Genomic DNA, 19,394 nt, shown 5'->3' on the forward strand with positions numbered 1-19,394 from the left:
TTGAAAGGCAAAATGACAGGTAGAAGTACAAGTGCAGTTGGCACTCCTTATCTGTGGCTTCCGCATCCATGGATTTAACCGTCAATCAAAAATATTTGAAATATAAATGGACAGTTGCATCTGTACTGAACATGTACAGACCTTTTTTTCTTGTCATTATTCCCTAAACAATACAGTATAACAGCTATTTATATAGCATGTAAATTACATTAGGTATTATAAGTAGAGATTATTTAAATATATAGGAGAGCTAGGCATGGTGGTATGCGCTGATAGTCCCAGCTATTTGGGAGGTTGAGGTGGGAGGAACACTTAAGCCCAGGAATTCAAGTCCAGCCCACCCTGGGCAACACAGTGAGACCCCATCTCTTAAAAAAAAAAAAAAGTTAAAAGCAACAAAAAGTATGTGGGAGGATGTGCGTAGGTTATATGCAAATAATAACCTGTTTTATATCAGGGACTTGAGCATCTGTGGATTTTGGCATCCAAGGGGGTTTCTGGAACCAATCCCTCTTGGATACTGAGGGATGACTGTACTTTGACTTTTATAGTAGCTAGCCATCCAATGTCAGTTATTTAGAAAAGAGAAACTGGGTTTTTCATCACAAAAATTTCTGTAGCTTGCTAATAGTTCTCTTTTTTTATTCTCCTCCTCCTCCTCCTCCTCCTCTTCTGCTGTTGCTGCTTTTGAATTTTGTAGTAAAAGAACCAATATTCCTAGCTTTCCAAGAAGCACTTGTTGAGTCTAGAATGTAACTTTTGAGCTGGGCACAGTAGCTAACGCCTGTAATCCCAACACTTTGAGAGGCTGAGGTGGGTAGATTGAGTCCAGGAGTTCAAGACCAGCCTGGGAAACACGTCAAAAACCCATCTCTACTAAAGATACAAAAAATTAGTTGGACATGGTGATAGGCATCTGTCATCCTAGTCACTTGGGAGGCTGAGCTGGGAGGGTCACCTGAGCCTGGGAAGCCAAGGCTGCCGTGAGCTGTGATCATGCCACTGCACTTCAGCTTGGGCAACGAAAGTGAGACCCTGTCTCAAAAAACAAACAAAAAAGCCTGGCCGGGCACCGTGACTCACGCCTGTAATCCCAGCACTTTGAAAGGCCAAGGTGGGTGGATCACCTGAGGTCAGAAGTTCAAGACCATCCTGGCCAACATGGTAAAACCCCATCTCTACTAAAAATACAAAAATTAGCCAGGCATGGTGGTGCATGCCTGTAATCCCAGCTACTTGGGAGGCTGAGGCAGGAAGAATCACTTGAACCCGGGAGGCAGAGGTTGCAGTAAGCTGAGATTGTGCCACTGCACTCCAGCCTGAGCATCAAGAGCAAATAAAACTGTCTCAAAAAAAAAAGCAAAAACAAAAAAACCTTTTGAGGCAGATACATTAAAGTGTGTGAAAAAATAATTGCTAGTATGTTGAGTGTAATTTTAAAATACATTGAGTGGTTTTAAGTTTACCAGACAAATGTCTATGTATTGTGCTCTCAGTTTTATTTGGAAAGTTGCTATTGTGAAAGAGACAGCAAGTTTTCTTCTCTGTCGTGGGTTGTATTTCCATTTTTTATTAATAGGCTGTATTATTTAGAGCAATTTTAAGTTTACAAAACAATTGAGCTGAAAGTACAAAGTTCCCGTGTATTCCCTCTCCTTCCCACCCCTAGTTTCCCATATTTGTGTGGAACATTTGATACAACTGATGTTCCAGTATTGATACTGTTTTTTGTTTTTTTGTTTTTTTGTTTTTTTGTTTTTTTTTAAAGGCAGAGTCTTGTTCTGTTGCCCAGGCTGGAGTGCAATGGTGCGATCTCAGCTCACTGCAACCTCCGCCTCCCAGGTTCAAGGACTTTTCTGCCTCAGCCTCCTGAGTAGCTGGGATTACAGGTGTGTGCCATGACGCCCAGCTCATTTTTGTATTTTTAGTAGAGACAGGGTTCACCGTGTTAGCCAGTGTGGTCTCAAACTCCTGACCTCAGGTGATCCACCCACCGCGGCCTCCCAAAGTGCTGGGATTACAGGCATAAGCCACCACACCTGGCCAATACATTATTATTAACTAAATTCCACAGTTTACATTAGGGTTCACTATTTGTATTATACACTCCATGGGTTTTGACATGCACAATATTGTGTATCCATCATTGCAGTTTCCCTGCCCTAAAAATCCCCTGTGCTCCCCATAGTCATCCCCCACTCCCCTGGCAACCACTGATCTTTCCACCATCCCTGTAGTTCTGCCTTCTCCAAAATGTCACGTAGTTGGAATCATACGGTATCTACATACTGTGGATTTTCTACATACTGTACTTTTCTGATTGGCTTCTTGAACTTAACAATATGCATTTTTAGTTCCTCTATGCTTTCATGACTTGATAACTAATTTTTTTAAATCACATAATGTTCCATTGTCTGAATGCACCAGTTTATCCATTCACATACTGGAAAACATCTTGGTTGCTTCCAGTTTTTGACGGTTATGAATAAAGCTGCTATAAACATTTGTGTGCAGGTTTTTGTATGAATGTAAGTTTTCAACTCATTTGGGTAAATACCTCTTAGCTTTTCTGTTATTATAATTAGCTGAAGGTCACTATCAGGAAAATATATATCTATTTATATTTGAAGGCCCCTATACATTTAAGAATCAACTTCAACTTATAATAAATAGGTTCTGCACCTTTCTTTAAAAAGAAAAGATATAATGGATGTTCATTCCATATAAAGGTAAAGAACTTTAAAGTCTAAAGTAATTACAAAAAGTATTTCATGTCTATATCAAGGCCGGGGAAATAGAAGCAGAGACAGGCTGGACATAGGGAGGAGGAAATCTGTGGACCCTGAAATGCTAGCCATCACAAAATTAAAACTGCATGTCGTGTTCTCTGGGTTTCACTTAAACCATAGGCTTTCAGAATTAGAAGAAGCCTTAGGGTGTCAGCTAATCTAAACCTTTCATTTCCAGATGAGAAAACTGAAGTCTAGGGATATGAAAATTACTGGAAGTGAATCCAAGTTTTTGAGGTCTCTAGCCTTAGTGGTTTTTTATATCAACTAATTTCTTTATATTATGTTGCTGTCTCTGTATTTTTTAAACTTTATATGTTTGAGAAAAACACTCCTTCAACATTTATGTAGCACTCACTGTTGTCAGGCACCATGCTGCCATAATTTACAGCCTAGAGAAGAAGACAGTCATTTAAAAAAGTAATATACACAATGCTGAGTGCTGTGCCAAATACCGGGTACTGTGGATGTTCAGTCAGAAGCACCTAGACTGGCTTAGGTGAGTCACAGGAGGTTTGGAGAGAAAGTGACATTTAGTCTGATATTTAAAGAACAACTAGGAATTGCCACATTTTTTTACTCTGACATTATCAATTGTATTATGCACTATTTTGTGTACCACTAAGAAAGAAAAAAATAGTTAAACTGATACATTCATTGTCAGTTTTAACATGCATCCCAATTTCAGAAATGTTGAAATGTTAGGAAATGTGCCCTAGAATTGATGAAACGTGGTAGTTAGATGAAGAAGCAAGCAGCTCACAGGGGAGTTTAGCACTTGCTGAACCTCAAAGCTAAGTCTGGGGAACTGGGAGTCTTACTGCTCAGGACCACGTGGACCTTGCAGAGAGTTTGGATTTTATTCTGAGAACGTTACAAGACCTCAGAGTTTTAAACCAGGGAAGAAATCTGCATTTCAGAAGGATCACAGTGGCTGCAGTATAGATGGTGGATTAGAAAGTCTCTTATAGTATTGTAGCTAAGAGATGAGGGTGCCCAGGTTCTGATGGTGACAGTTGGAATGAAAATAGATGGATGAAACTGAGTGATATTTGAGGGTGGAGGGTATTTAGGTGCTATTAATATAAATGACAAGGTTTGGTGATTGATGAGATGTAGGAGAGATTGAAATATTCAGAAGGGCGAGGCAAGAAAGCTGATGAGTATATGGGACATGTTGATTTTGAACTGTATCAAGTATAAAAGAGTGGACAACAAAGCCATAAAAGGAAACCTGCCAAGGGGGACGGGAAATACAGCATGGAGGAGTAGACAGGCAAGAAGGCAGGAGTGGTCATCGCTGATAAAGACAGCTCGGGGGTCTTTTGGTCTAAAGACTGAGGGGTCAAAAGATAACATGGCCTTGGATTTTAGCAGCAAGGAAGAAATTATGGCCTTGGGTAGTCAGTTTCCATGAAGGTTTGCAGGAGGACAGGAGAGAGTGGGAGGAGCTGGAGGAGAATGTGGAGTCCAGGAGAAAGGTGATTGTTGCCATTTGTGAAGAGATTAAAGATTTGAACGTGTTCAAATGATAATGAGAAGGAGCTAATTACAGTAGCCAGACAGTCCCTGGGCCAGTTACAGGCTGGAAATGCAATTTCTTTCACTCTGCACACAAACACAGCAACCCTCTTCTTTTTTATATTCGGTTCCCTCATTAAAACTCTGGCTAGAAAAAAAATAGAGAAATATTTGTAAAGCAAGGAATTGATCCAAGACCCAATCTTATGTTTTGGGCCTTCATATCTACTTTGGAGAGAGTTGTGAGTTGAAGACCCAGGACACGCAAAGTCCCTAAGATAGGATCCAGAGGTTTGGAGGGTGCCCCCTTGCATTGCCTCTTTGACCCCATTGATTGTGAGACATATCGGTATTGCACATACCATTAAGAAAGGAAAATATGCTGCCTGTGCACTGACATGTCATCCATTATAAGACACATCCCAATGTAAGTGATGGTAACCTGTGAAGGGATGTGCGTCTTCGAGTTGATGGAATACAGTATTAGCCTTAGATAGGAGTAACAGATGTGGGACAAAGAACAGGGTGACACTCATATATCTGTAGTGACAGAAACTTGAAGTTTTTACTTGATGGCTTTTATTTATTCTGCAGAGTAGTCAAGTTCATTTTCTGGAGATGGGGAGAAGTGGGAACAAGGAGGTAAAGGCATTAGGAGTTCAGGAGTGGAAGATCTTTAAATGAATTGTTGACAGCACTGGAACAAGGCAGACCCAGGAAGTTGCAGGATTGACAGGAAGCAATGAGGGCGTTCTGAGGCCGGGACCATGCATTCAGGGACCATGCATTCATAGTGGTACCAAACTGCATGTCACATGATTTTCTTGAGAGCTACTTAGCAACCTGAGTCAGGAAGTAAGGAGAGTAGACAGTGGGTTCATCCAGGACTAAGGACTTGCCAAGCATTGGTGACAGCTAGACAGTGAGGCAAAGACCTGGAGGATACTGGCAGTGTAGACATTGTAGTGTTCACATGGTAGATGGTCAATTCCACGTTGAGAGACAAAAACTGCAGGTAGACTGGAGCTGGCAATGTAAAGGAAAACAGTACCGTATCATGAACCACCCCCCATTGTTGACTTAAAATATTTTTTATTGTTTCTTCTACATAAAAGGTATGTACAGAACTAGGTATAAACTCATTTTGTACATAGCTTTTTTCAACTATCAAACCAGTGATGTTTACAAATTGAGTAGAAAACCAAAAGTGTTTTCAAATAACAAGATAAATGTAATGACCTGGATAATGATGTTTTGTGTACAAGATGAGGTGGGACTCTGATTATTGAGGCGCAAGACTCTTTTGCACTTTACATGTCGGCGTGCAGAGTTACTACTCGAATCACTGTTTGCATTTGGCATGCTTATTAGTAAACTCTATTATTAGGTTATGACCCAACTCTTCTGCTCCTTTTTTAAAATTTAAATTACTATGAAATCTTTGTTTATGCAACTTTAATATGATTTTGGACCTTCACTTAATGCAAATTCATTGTTCGCACAGTAGGCCCAACTGCATTCAGTAAATCTGGCAGAGTGTGGCGGTGCTACAGATGCCGGACCACAGTTGCTGACACTGAAATTCAGTGGTACAGTCATACCTTGCTTGACAGAGAGATGCATTCTGAGAAATGCACCGTTAGGCTGTTTTGTCGCTGTGCAAACCTCGATGGTATAGGTTGCTACTCACCTACGCCAGGTGGTAGAACCTTTCGCTCCTAGGCTGCAAGCCTCTACAGCATATTACTGTACTGAATACTGTAGGCAGTTGCAACACAATGGTAAGTATTTATGTTATCTAAACATAGGAAAGGGACAAGAAAAATACACTATTAAGAATTTTAAAAAGGTACACCTGTATAGGGCAGTTAACTATGAATGGAGCTTACAGGACTGAAGTTGCTCTGAGGAGTCAGTGAGTGGTGAGTGAATGTGAAGGCCTAGGACATGACTATACACTTAGGCCACACTAAACTTATTTTTAAAACTTTTTTTTTCAGGAATACAGCTTTTTAATTTTTTTTAAGTTTTTTTTACTCTTTCATAATAATACTTAGCTTAAAAGATACATTGTACAGCTGTACAAAGAATATTTTTCTTTATATCCTTATTCTCTAAGTCTTTTCTGTGTTTAATTTTTTTTTTTTAAACTTTTAAACTTGTTAAAAACCTAGACACAAACACACACACAAGCCAAGGCCTACACGGGTCAGAATCATCAGTATCACTGTCTTCCACCTCCACATCTTGTCCCACTGGAAGATAACATGCGTGGAACTTTCATCTCCTGTGATAACAGTGACTTCTGGATATCTCCCGAAGGACCTGCCTTAGGCTGTTTTACAGTTAACTGTTGTTCGTGGTGGTTTGTTTTTTTTTTTTTTTTTTTTTTAGAAGCAATACACTCTAAAATAATGACAAAAGGCATAGTAAATACATAAACCAGTAACATAGTTATTCTGAACCATTATGTACTACTGTACATAATTACTACTGTACATAATGTATGTGCTAGACTTTTTTTTTTTTTTTTTTTTAAGACAGTCTCGCTCTGTCGCCCAGGCTGGAGTGCAGTGGCGCAATCTCAGCTCACTGCAGCCTCCACCTCCCGGGTTCAAGCAGTTCTCCTGCCTCAGCCTCCTGAATAGCTGGGATTACAGGCACGTGCCACCACACCTGGCTTGTGTGTGTGTGTGTGTGTGTGTGTGTGTGTGTGTGTGTGTGTGTGTGTGTGTGTGTGTTTAGTAGAGAGGGTTTCGCCATTTTGGCCAGGCTGGTCTCAGGCTCTTGACCTCAGGTGATTCGCCCACCTTGGCCTCCCTAGACTTTTTATATGACTGGCAGCACAGTAGGTTTGTTACCACCAGCATCACCACAAACACATGAGTAATGTGTTATACTACGACATTGCAACATCTGTGTCACCAGACAATAGGAATTTTTCAATTCCATTATAATCTTACGGGACCACTGTCATATATGAAGTCAGTTGCTGACTAAAACGTCATTATTTAGCTTTAATTATTCAGATAACCCAGAATGCACCAATATATGTTCTATACATTATCATCAGAGTTAGAACAAAAATACATATAAATTCATGGACACCTGAAGATTCTTTCGTTTTATAAATATTGAACAAGAGCAGTGGTTCTCATAGAGAGGTGCAAGAACCGGCAGCATCAACATCGTCTCAGTAATTGTTAGAAATGCAAATTCTGGCCAGGCATGGTGACTCCCACCCATAATCCCAGCACTTGAGGAGGCTGAAGCGGGCGGATCACTTGAGGTCAGGAGTTCGAGACCAGCCTGGCCAACATGATGAAACCCCATCGCTACTAAAAATATAAAAAGTAGCTGGGCTTGGCGGCCTGCACCTGTAATTCCAGCTACTCTGGAGGCTGAGGCAGGAGAATCACTTGAATCCGGGAGGTGGAGGTTGCACTGAGCTAAGATGGTGCCACACTGCACTCCAACCTGGGTGACAGAGTGAGACACCGTCTGACGCTAAAAAAAAAAAGCAAATTCCCAGTTTCTCCTTGCTTTTTGATACTGAATCAGAAAGTCTGGAGGTGGGCACCAGGTGTCTAGGCTCACATAAGCCCTCTAGGTGATTGTGATGCAAACCAAGTGTGAGAACTGCTGCTCCAGTCTTACTGTATCACCTTGATTTTGCAGATGAGGAAACCAAGGCCCAAGAATAGCTGGCTCAAATGCTCAAGATTGGTTTGTGTGTAGCAAAACTAGGTCTCAAACTAGAAACTCTAGACTTCAGTCCAGCTCTGTTTCCAAAACTTGGAACTCTAGACTTCAGTCCAGATCTGTTTCCAAAACTAGGAACTCTAGACTTCAGTCCAGCTCTGTTCCCAAAACTAGGAACTCTAGACTTCAGTCCAGTTCTGTTCCCAAAACTAGGAACTCTAGACTTCAGTCCAGCTCTGTTCCCAAAATTAGGAACTCTAGACTTCAGTCCAGCTCTGTTCCCAAAACTAGGAACTCTAGACTTCAGTCCAGCTCTGTTCCCAAAACTAGGAACTCTAGACTTCAGTCCAGCTCTGTTTCCAAAACTTGGAACTCTAGACTTCAGTCCAGCTGTTTCCAAAACTAGGAACTCTAGACTTCAGTCCAGCTCTGTTTCCAAAACTAGGAACTCTAGACTTCAGTCCAGCTCTGTTTCCAAAACTAGGAACTCTAGACTTCAGTCCAGTTCTGTTTCCAGAGCACTGCATTGTCATTTTTTCTCAGTGTTTGGTTATGGTTTCTTTGGTCTGGGTTGGGTTTTAAGGGGGTCTAGCTAAAGTTTTGGGTTCTTTTGCCTTTTGCTCATTTTAGTGCCAGAACCTACTAAGACCTGTTCAAGCCAGCCCCAACCTGCCGGTACCAGTACCAGTACTTCCACCAGCACTATCTCCAGCAGCAACAATGGCAAACGTTCATGTGCCGGTGGCCAGCAGCCAGCTGCATCCCGTTACCTGCCTCGTGAGGTGCCTCCACGCTTCCGCCAGCAAGAACAGAAGCAGCTATTAAAGAGAGGCCAGCCATTGCCTACGGGGACTCTAACCAGTGTGAGCCCAACCCAGGGTGCTGGGCCTGCAGGGGTAAGCCCACCTCCCCTACCTGGAGCCGGAACACAGCATCATCCCAGTAAGCTCCAACCAGGTAAAAACCACATAAGATGAGACATTCATTTTGATCTGAAAACTGTTTGCTATTTTCAGCTTTGCTGCTGAACAATAGAAATGACATATTTTGGTCCATACTCACTACATACACAGAGACAGACAAATTCATTTCATTTCAAGTGGGTTTTAAAATTTAATTGTGTTTTCCCTCTGTTTATTTACATTATTGCTCATGAGTTTGCAGATGGCATGAGCTACTTCAGCTGAGCTTATTTTTCATCAGAAACTAAAGGTCTGTACATTAGTTAATACGAACCCATCAAGGCAGATACTTTAGAACCCAGCAGTGAAAACTTTTCAGTAAAACCCTTTTCTCTCAATTTCCTAGTCTGTCTTATGAGTGCACACAAGCATTTTTTGCAGGGACTGATCCTTCCACTAAGTGTTTCTAACTGTAACTTAGTCACACACATTGAGCCAAGCCTGTCTGATGTCTCCTCATCCTAAGCCCCGCTTCTTGTTGCTTCCTTGCCTGTAACTAGTTGTTAGCTTTGTTTTGGCTTCTAAGAAAAATCACCACTTGTTTATTTGCTTTCCAGCTGCCAAAATGTAGATGTCTCTCATTTCATGTCAGCTTCTTTTCCAATCTCCTTGACTTGATGGATTTGTACTTTTGAAAAATTCATGTACTGTAGTTTTAAGGAATTTTTGGAAGAGAACGAAGTATTTGTGGTCAACTGCCATGTTCTCTGTTAGATTCTTCAATTTTTCGGTTTCAAGTAACAACTAATAATTGGTGCTGTTTCTAGAATGGAAACTTACCTGCTCATGGTTGTGAAATTAAGGTCTGTAATTAGATATGCAAGGAGGCTTCTTAGATTAGAATTTAAAAGAAACATGTCACAAGTCATATTCTTGTTTTCTTTCATGTGTTGCTTTTTAATATGGGGACTGATTCTAGCATGACCTAAAAGTATTTATAGCAATGTTTTTCAGAACTATGACTTTGGAGTATAGTCAGAACTAATATTTTTAGACAACTTTACCAAGTCTCTTCAAATAGCCTTGACTTTCATCTGCTAACCACTTTGTAGAGGGGATATAGGTCAATGATTGTCACCAAAAAGCAAGGCAGAAAAGATAAAATATATTCACTGACCAAGAGTATAGTCTCATCTATTTAGTTGCCAACCGTTTACAATCAAACGTGCTACTTTCCCAATATGGTCCTTGGGAAAATCTTAACAGAGAAAAGGATTCTATAGTTAGACCTAAATAGCTTGGTGTGTTAATTTAAGGGGCTTATTTTGAAAAACTGAATAAGAAATGTAACAGCCCTGCCTGTTCTGGTTGTATCTGGTTGTGATGTGATTGGTTGACAGTATTGCATCAGTGTTCTCATCAAATGCTGCTGGTGCAGAATGTTACTGGTATCTTCTTGGGTAAGTAGAAAATAAGCAATTAAGTCAATAAAACCTTGCTATGATAATATCCTTTCATTAAATATTTGTCTCTGTAAATATGATAACATTATCCAAGAAAATATTCCTAGTTCATAATCCTTCTAAAATATATATTGTAGGCTGGGCACGGTGGCTCATGCCTGTAATCCCAGCACTTTGGGAAGCCAAGGTGGGTGGATCACCTGAGGTCGAGAGTTTGTGACCAGCCTGACCAACATGGAGAAACCCAGTCTGTACTAAAAATACCAAATTAGCTGGGCGTGTTGGTGCATGCCTGTAATCCCACCTGCTCGGGAGGCTGAGGCAGGAGAATTGCTTGAACCTGGGAGGTGGAGGTTGCGGCGAGCAGAAATCGCGCCATTGCACTCCAGCCTGGGCGACAAGAGCAAAACTCCATTTCAAAAAAAGGTGTGTGTGTGTGTGTGTGTGTGTGTATATATATATTTTTATATACTATATATCTATCTATACTATATATGTATATTTATATATAGTATAAAATATATATTTTTATATACTATATATACTATATATGCATATTTATATACAATATATAGAAGAACATAAATCATTTTATGGATTAAAAAGTCTCAAAAAATTGATCAATCTTTGTAGTGAGCACAAAATAAATTCATTCTTGACTCCCAAACAAAAATCTTCATTTTATACCAATTTCATCTCTTCCTTAACAGTCTCTGGTATCAGAGCCAGATGCATCTTTCTAACTCATCACCTTCATTGATGAGGGGCCCCCTCACAAATCTGCCCTGGTCACCTAGTTACTAATGTACTCTCCATTTTTCTGTCTGGCTGTGAAGGCCCTTCATAGCTGAGTCTCCCCATCATTTTTCCCTTCTACTTTCTATGGCCTACTTCCTCTTTTTTTCCTTTTTTTTTTTTTGAGACTGACTTTCTCTCTTGTTGCCCAGGCTGAAATGCAATGGCACAGTCTTGGCTCACCGCAACCTCTGCCTCCCGGGTTCAAGTGATTCTCCTGCCTGGCTCAGCCTCCTGGGTAGCTGGGATTACAGGCGACTGCCACCATGCATGACTAATTTTGTGTTTTTAGTAGAGAAGAGGTTTCACCATGTTGGTCAGGATAGTCTCAAACTCCTACTCCAGGTGATCCACCTGCCTCAGCCTCCAAAAGTGCTGGGATTCCAGGCATGAGCCACCGTGCCTGGTCTCCATGGCCTACTTTCTATTATGATTGGGATTGCTTTCTTACTGTCTCACAAGTGTGCCATGATCGCTGTCAAGTCCCCTCCCCCTATGCACACATGCTTAATTGCCCCTCCCACCCCCGCTTTCCTTCCAGTTCATTGTCACCCCGCATCCCTGAGGCTTCCCCAAGCAGCTCTGTCTCCATTCTATTCTTACAGATGTAATATGCCTAGTTTGTAACACACACCTTTACACTTACTGTATACTATATATCCTATATTTTTTGCTGATTAGGTCATAAAAGTCTTGCCTTTCAACTAAGTTGGAAATATCCTATGAAGACAATGTTTGAGGTCGGGCGCGGTGGCTGACACCTGTATTGCCAGCACTTTGAAGTCCTGGGCGGGTGAATTGCTAGAGCTCAGGAGTTCGAGGCCAGCCTGGGTAACATAGCAAAACCCAATTAGCCAGACGTGGTGACACGTGCCTGTGGTCCCAGCTACTCAAGAAGCTGAGGTGGGACAGTCGCTTGAGCCTGGGAGTTGGGGGTTGCAGTGAGCCAAGATCGAGTCTCCAGCCTGGGCAACAGGAAAAAATAAATAATGTCTCTGAGCTTTCTATGATTAAGCAGAATGGGAAAATCTCTGAACCATAGGTGAGGACTTGGAAACTAGAACTTATTATGCCACCAACTAGTACTTCCATTTCTCATCTAAAATGAGAAGTTTGAACCTCTCATGACCTCTAATCTCTAAGGTCCCTGCCCTTAAATTTCTGACTCGGACACTATTCCAATGACTTTGTTTGATTTTGTCAGTGGAAGGCCTTTCTGAAACACCATCCCATGTTGTTATGGTGTTGGCACAGGGATTGTAGGTGAGCATCAGCGTGCATGGAGGCAGTGTGGCAAAGTGGTCAAGAGACAGGCCCAATTCACTTTCCAGACCCACCACCTCCTGTGCGACCTTGACCAAATCACGTTCACTCCCTGCATTTTCGACTCATCTTTGAAATGAAGAGATTCCTAATTTTAAAGATGAGGTATTTATTTCATATTCAGCACAAGGCCTTGCTTATAATAAGTGTTGAGTAATGCAGGTGATAGTTGTTAATGTGAGACTTTGAAATATACAACAAATATGTACCCGTCTTTGAAACACCATTGTGAAGCAGAGTGTTTACAAATCCCAGTTACCTGACAAGCTGAGAGAGAAAGATCACTTTAGCCCAGGAGTTTAAGACCAGCATGGACAACATAGCAAGACCTGTTTCAAAAAAATACTCAAATTTTTTAACTGACTAAATTCGAAAACAGTGCAGTAAAGCTTTCTCATCACTCTGTGATTTGTGTATATTTTGAAATTTCACTTGTCTGTCCTAGAGTTCTCTTTTTCATATTACAGTTGTTTAATGAATTCATATCCAGGTGAAATTGTATTAGTGTATTCCTGAGGAGTAACCAGATTTCTGGTTGCAGTGAAAGTATTTTTAGATACAGTTTGAAATAAAAGCTCTTAAAATTTTCTTAAAAGTAATACATAGATTTTCGTTGTACTTGTATCTGTCACTTTAATGCAGAAGTGACTCCTACAGTCACTTCTACATTAAAACAAAAAATAGAGTTTTATTCGTGATTACATTGCTCTAACTTGTAAGGTTAAATTAAAAAGAAGTACAGAAGTACAAATGCTGGGTCAGTAGAACTAAGGTTGAATTAACCAAGCAGGGGGCAGGTGAGGAATCCTTAGGAATTTAACAGCACACCATTTCTAATGAAAAGCAAAGCTGAAAGTTCTTTCAGCTTAGCACATGGATTTCTGTGTTTTTCCCAGGTGTGTTAGTATGTAAGCTCTTTGTGTCCTCCCCCCATGTTTTAGTGTGCTTAGCAAAAACTAAAGAAGGTGAAGTATTCGTGGAAGGAATCGATGGAGTTCAAGTCACCTTTGTCATAGCTTTAAAAAGTTGCACAGTGAAGATTTGTGGGCATCCTCGTTTCCCCATAACTGAGTATTTGACCAGTTGCCTGCTGCTTTCCCGTGGAAGTAATGTTATAGTCCCGTACTGTACTAATGGAAAACTTACGTGTCCATTGCAATAAACAGAGAGGATTTATGGATAAAATTAAGCAATAGAGGAGCAGAAATGGGAACATTTTTAAAGAGTTAAAAATGGAATTTGTAGCATTTTTAGCTGTGTAAGTATAGATAAAATTTATATACTATTACAGTACAAGGCAACTGGTGAAATTAGAAAAGAGACTTACATAGGCTAGGTGCGGTGGCTCACGCCTGTAGTCCCCACACTTTGAGAGGCCGAGGCGGGTGGATTAGCTGGGTGTGGTGGCAGGCGCCTGTAACCCCAGCTACTCGGGAGGCTGAGGCAAGAGAATCACTTGAATCTGGGAGGCAGAGGTTGCAGTGAGCTGAGATCGTGCCACTGTACTCCAGCCTGGGCAACAGAGCAAGATTCCATAAAATAAAAAAAAAAAGAAAAGAGACTTAGTCTGACAGTTATTTATTTCATTGTTCTTTTTCTTTATATAGCACATGCTTCCTAACAGGATGTAAATCAGTAGATTCATCTGGCTCTTGCAATACTTTGTCATAATTCACCTTTTGATTTACATTAATCTGCAAGCTTGTTTCTTTAGAAAATTGCAACCACATGTTGTGCCACTTCTTAGACAAACTAGTGTACTAGCTTCACACTCTTTCACTCTTTTTCCTTTTCTTCCTATGTGAGAATGTTCAGGTAGCAGTGCCACACTTGGCTTGCACAGCTCTGAGAAGGGAGGAAGATGCTAGCCTTTCAGAACTGTGGTTTTGTCATGTGTGTCATCTTTTGTTCATTGAGCAGAATATTTGTTGAATGCCTACCAAACATCACATACCCGGCACTGGGGATGCACAATTCATGAGTGAAGTGTTTTGGAATAACCAATAAGTAAGCCACTTCCAGGTGTTGTAACAGAGGTGAGGATAGAGTGCCACGTGGAAAGGACAACTAACCCAAACTACGGATAGGGGACTGCAAGGAAGTCTTTCTGATGGAGGTGATACGAGCGGAGTTTCAAGTTAGCTGTGCCGGGCAAAGAAGTTGAAAGAGCGTTGCAGGTGGAGTGACCTGCATGCACGAAAAGCGCAGACCCACAATTGTAAAGCCTCTCAGTAACTGCTGCAGGCTCATTGTGGCGGGAGGGCAGCGCGAAGATCTAAGGCTCGAAAAGTAGGCTGTTGGTATTACTAAGTAGTAGTAATAAACCAGCATAAAAGCTTCTTTTGGTAATAGAGCCAAATTAAATTCAGATTTAAAGCTCTTCCAACAAGTTGCTTTTGGAACTTGATAGACTAATTCTGAAGTTCATTTAGAAGAGCGAATGTACGTGAATAGAAGAGCCAAAAAACTGAAAAAGCATAATGAGCTATCACTGGGAGCTGTGATCCTTGAGTAATTTTAACAGTGTGTTTCTAGGGCAGGAGTAAACACAGATCCAGGAACTACGATATAAAGAGAGCAGGGGGAAAAACAGATATATACACGGAGAGTTGCAGATCACTGAGAAAATAGTGATTCAGATCAATATTGAGTGCTGGAAAGCCATATGCAAGACAAATATAAGAACTACAGAAAGATGACCTAAGAGTATTTTCTAAATATTGGGATAAAATGTTAATCATAAGCCATGAAAAGAAAGACTGACAGATTTGAGGGTATACAAATTTAAAATTTTTGTACACAAATATGAATAAAATCTGAGAGGACATGTTTACAGTGTAAATAGCAAAAGGTAAATATCTCAAAAATACCAAGCGTTCCTACAAATCAAAAGAAAAACAGTCCAATACAAGAATGGGCAAAGAATGTGAACAGGCAGATCATAGAACTACCACAAATGGGTCCTAAGTATGTTGAAAGTATTCCCTTGTGGCTGGGCGCAGTGGCTCACGCCTTGTAATCCTAGCACTTTAGGAGGTTGAGGTGGGTCGATCACGAGGTCAGGAGATCGAGACCATCCTGGCTAACACGGTGAAACCCCGTCTCTAATAAAAATACAAAAAATTAGCCGGACGTGGTGGTGGGCGCCTGTAGTCCCAGATACTTGGGAGTCTGAGGCAGGAGAATGGTGTGAACCTGGGAGGCAGAGCTTGCAGCAAGCCGAGATCGCACCACTGCACTCCAGCCTGGGCGACAGAGCGAGACTCTGTCTCAAAAAAATAAAAATAAAAAAAGTATTTCCTTGTCATCAGGGAAAAGATAAATAGAAACAGCATTTGATAGACCACTTTCACTTACCAAATTGTCAAAACTTTAAATCTTGTTAATATCCCTCTATTGCAATAACACAGTACTATGGATTGAGTGCTTACCATTTGCAAGGTCCAATTGCTTTACACATATTAACTCACTTAATCTTCTCAAGACCCTGTAACCACCGCAGACGATCAGCAAGAGTGTGGGAAAAGGCGACACTGGTGTGCTGTTGGTCGGAATGTAAGTAGGCATTTGGCAGGATTTATCAAAATGTTGGGTAATATGACCTAGCTGCTCAGATACAGGAATACATCCTGCAGACGCCTATAGCACAGCTCTTTACTGACGACTGAATGCTCTGTGGTTGTTCTCTGCCCAGGGGCATGAATTAATGACAGGCAAGTTGGAACGTGTCAAGACGCAGTAGGGACAAAAACAGAGTTGACTGTATTTTTTACAGAACAGGCAACAGGTGTAGATAGCATTAGTCTTCCAGTGACCAGGAATCTCACTGTATCCTGTGACAATAAAGAGCAGCCCATGTTTGAGAACCAGGTGAACTTTTGCTAGGCTGCAGGTCCCCACAGAACAACAATTTCACATCTTGCCCCCCAACTCCCTACCTCTTACCAGGTCAGCCATCCCTTCTGTTCTTGGTGTCAACTTCTTGCTGTCACCCACTTTGGCCTGGGCGTTGGCCAGAAGCGTCATTGGTTTTGTAGCATTATTGATGTCACAAGTATCCCATTTTAGAAGGTAACCAAGACTTCTAATACTTGCATGCAAAAATAAGTCCTAGATGCTTTTAATATTTGATAATGCTGATGTTGAAGTGAAATTCAGTCAAGTGAAACCAATTTTGTAATGGGCTAACAATTCTAAACATAGCTTTCTGGCATCCAGCTGAGCCTCCTGCCAGTGGTTAATGCTGTGACTGTTCTCAGGCAGCATCCTGTGGCAGCCATCCCTCATGGGAAACACAGGCTTGCACACAAGGGCATCCAGAGCAGACAGGGCAATAAAGGCCTAGAAATGCCCTCTAAGGACTGGGAGAACAACAGAGGGGAGCCTACAACAAGCCCGAGAGGAGGAGAGCCTGTGGGCATTTCAGCTGTCAAAGGGCTGGCCTGAGAGCCCCGCTGACCCTGGGCAGCCCCAGAGGACAGAGGTGGAACGAGAGTGGCGGAAATATAGGGTGGTGGGCAGGGTTTTCAAGTTTCTGGAAGAACTTTTATTCCTTCCCCCTTCACTGGCAGTAGCCGGAGAGAGACGGTCAGTTATTGCCAATGGTCGAAGGGCTTCTGCGAGGCAGACAGGCCAGGGTGCCTCCCAGACCTGATTCCAGGTTCTCTTTAGATAAAGACTATTACCAGCAAATGAAACATTGGCCTTCTCATAAAATAATACAGGGAAAAGTAGATTTGTAAATTCACATATTGATTTGGATGGGAGTTCATTTAGCCAAATGGCAACAGATCTTAACTGGGAAGATGAGTATTAGTAAGTACAGTGATTTCCAGAGATTCCAAAGAATGCCACCTGATCATGTCATGTTCAGTGCAGATTATGTTTCTGCAAGTTTGCAGGGTAACTCCAGCTTGAAACACTTGAGAGCTTTTATCGTCAAAAAAATAATAATAATAACTTCTTGTGCCAAAGGCGGAACAATGTACTGTTTTGGTGGCTGCTTTGTACATTTATAAACAGAGGCTTTGATTAATATATGGCAGTGTTTGCTACTTAGATCTTTTTTAGATAGAGGCAGGAAAGTAATTAAGAAGCTGGACACTTGCCAATTTACATATGGGGCTCATTTAGAATATTACAGCTAGTGTTGGCATGCCAAATGTTTAGGAGTTGTTTAGAAAAAGAGAGAAAGAAGGAGCGGAAAACAAAGGCAGGATGAGAGAGCCGCAGTTTATTCGCCTGCAGCCAATAGGCAAAATGCCGTTATTCTTTTGGCTGACTTTCAAAAACACAGAAGAAAAGTGGCTGTGATGCTAATTGTAACGGGGTCCTGAAGTGAAAATGTTTGTGACAATTGAAAGAATTTAAAGAGGAAGGAAGATCGGTTTAGTGTCAGCTGCAATTAGATAATCAAAGCTGTAAAATCCCATCCGTCCATGCCTCCACCCCTAGTTGAAGGGGATGATTCGGGTGCCTCCTGGAGTAGAAAGGGCATTGCCCAGCCCTGCCCGGCTTGCGGCCGCGGGCGCCCGCGGGTGGCCCGGACACAGGCTGGCCCCGGGAGCTTCCTGGCAGCTCCCTGGCAGCTCTACAGGAGGCGGCTCTCGCTGTACCCAGCCGACATGTTGTAGCGAGAGGCCAGGCGAGCCTAGATGCAGGAGTAGAGGCAGCTGTGCACGCGAGGTGGCGTCTCCTAGGAGGGTTGGGCGGCACCGTCTGCAGGTATTTCCTCACCCGTCAGCCCCTCGTAGAGCAGAAGAAACGGAACAAACACGGAACACATAGTGGCTGCTTCTCGCCAGTCCGTTTGTGACATAACATTCCAGCGTGTGAGTGGTAGCTCCGCGTCCCTAAGCTCTTGGCTGCAATTCAGATTGGATAAAATGGCGTCTTGGAAAAGAGCTGTTTGCTAAAGATCTGCCGCACTGAGCAGAGACTTACCCGTGGCTTTCCCTACTGTGGGTTCTCTCTGCCAGGCTGGCACGGGCAGGCCCTCCCAAATTAGGAAGCAAGCCTCCTTTGCCCCCGGTTTCCTTCTTTATTTAATAGATTCTTAACCTTGAAGAAGGAATCTCATTTTACTGCCGTTTTGAAGAAAAACACGAGGCAACAAACTTATTCTTTTGGACACTTTTTGTGTTTCCAATAAATCTTGTACTGTGTTCTGCATTTCATAATTCCTTGTATTTATAGTAGTTGACAGATGAAATGTTTGGGAGTCTGTCCAGCAATGGAATTTTGAATTCAAAGTACTTTCTCCCTGAGATATTTACACCCAGTAAATGCAGTAGAGGGGGAGGCATCTTTGGTTTTCAAAAGCTGAAAGCAGTTGTAGCATTTATCCTGCCCCTGAAAACCAAGCAGCGAAGGATTTGTGGTATCAGTAAGCCTTAGTGAACATATATTGTCAACTGTTGAAAGCATTGGGAACTAGTTTTTATAACTATAGTGTATTATTTCAGCTAAAAGGACTGTGATGATAAAGAATGAACGCATTTACTGTTTGTCAGTGTTAGCACCAGTTAAGCGTTCTGCACGCCTCTGAGTAAATCTTGTCCACACTTTCCTATCTGATTAAATCTCATACCTCATTAAAATTTTGCTTACCATAGCTTTTGGAGGCTCTTCATTAAATACTTTTCCAGGAAAAATTTATCTTTATATGCAAACATTTTGGAATTTAAAGACAAAGGAAAGCTTTTCTCTTTCAACCATGCTATTATGTAATCCTTTTTAATTTAATCACTTAAGACAGTTATGTTGCTTAGATTTTTATAGACACCTATTTATAGACTGTGTAAACCACTTAACAGCTGAAGAAAAGGGAATTTAACGTTATACATGAGCTTCATTTCTTTTTTCTTTTTAAGACTTTTTTAGGGGAAGAATTATTTGAT

General features: G+C 41.5%; 1 protein-coding gene across 25 annotated transcripts in view; it reads left to right on the top strand.

Moving 5' to 3' along the window:
* Positions 1 to 19,394, top strand: part of TNRC6C (trinucleotide repeat containing adaptor 6C) — a 159,051-nt gene that overhangs the window by 68,506 nt on the left and 71,151 nt on the right. For 18 of the 25 annotated variants that reach the window (XM_065532069.2, XM_045375757.3, XM_065532073.1 and 15 more), the window contains one exon: positions 8,643 to 8,969. The exons of 1 other annotated variant lie outside the window; for it this stretch is intronic. In XM_065532069.2, the coding sequence (XP_065388141.1) occupies positions 8,643 to 8,969 (327 nt within the window). Of the gene's footprint in view, positions 1 to 8,642; positions 8,970 to 18,012; positions 18,220 to 19,394 lie in introns of those variants that run through there. 6 more of the 25 variants (XM_065532076.1, XM_065532077.1, XM_045375769.3 and 3 more) reach the window with 1 other exon arrangement.

Source organism: Macaca fascicularis, chromosome 16, assembly GCF_037993035.2.
Source record: "Macaca fascicularis isolate 582-1 chromosome 16, T2T-MFA8v1.1".
NCBI classification, from domain to species: domain Eukaryota; kingdom Metazoa; phylum Chordata; class Mammalia; order Primates; family Cercopithecidae; genus Macaca; species Macaca fascicularis.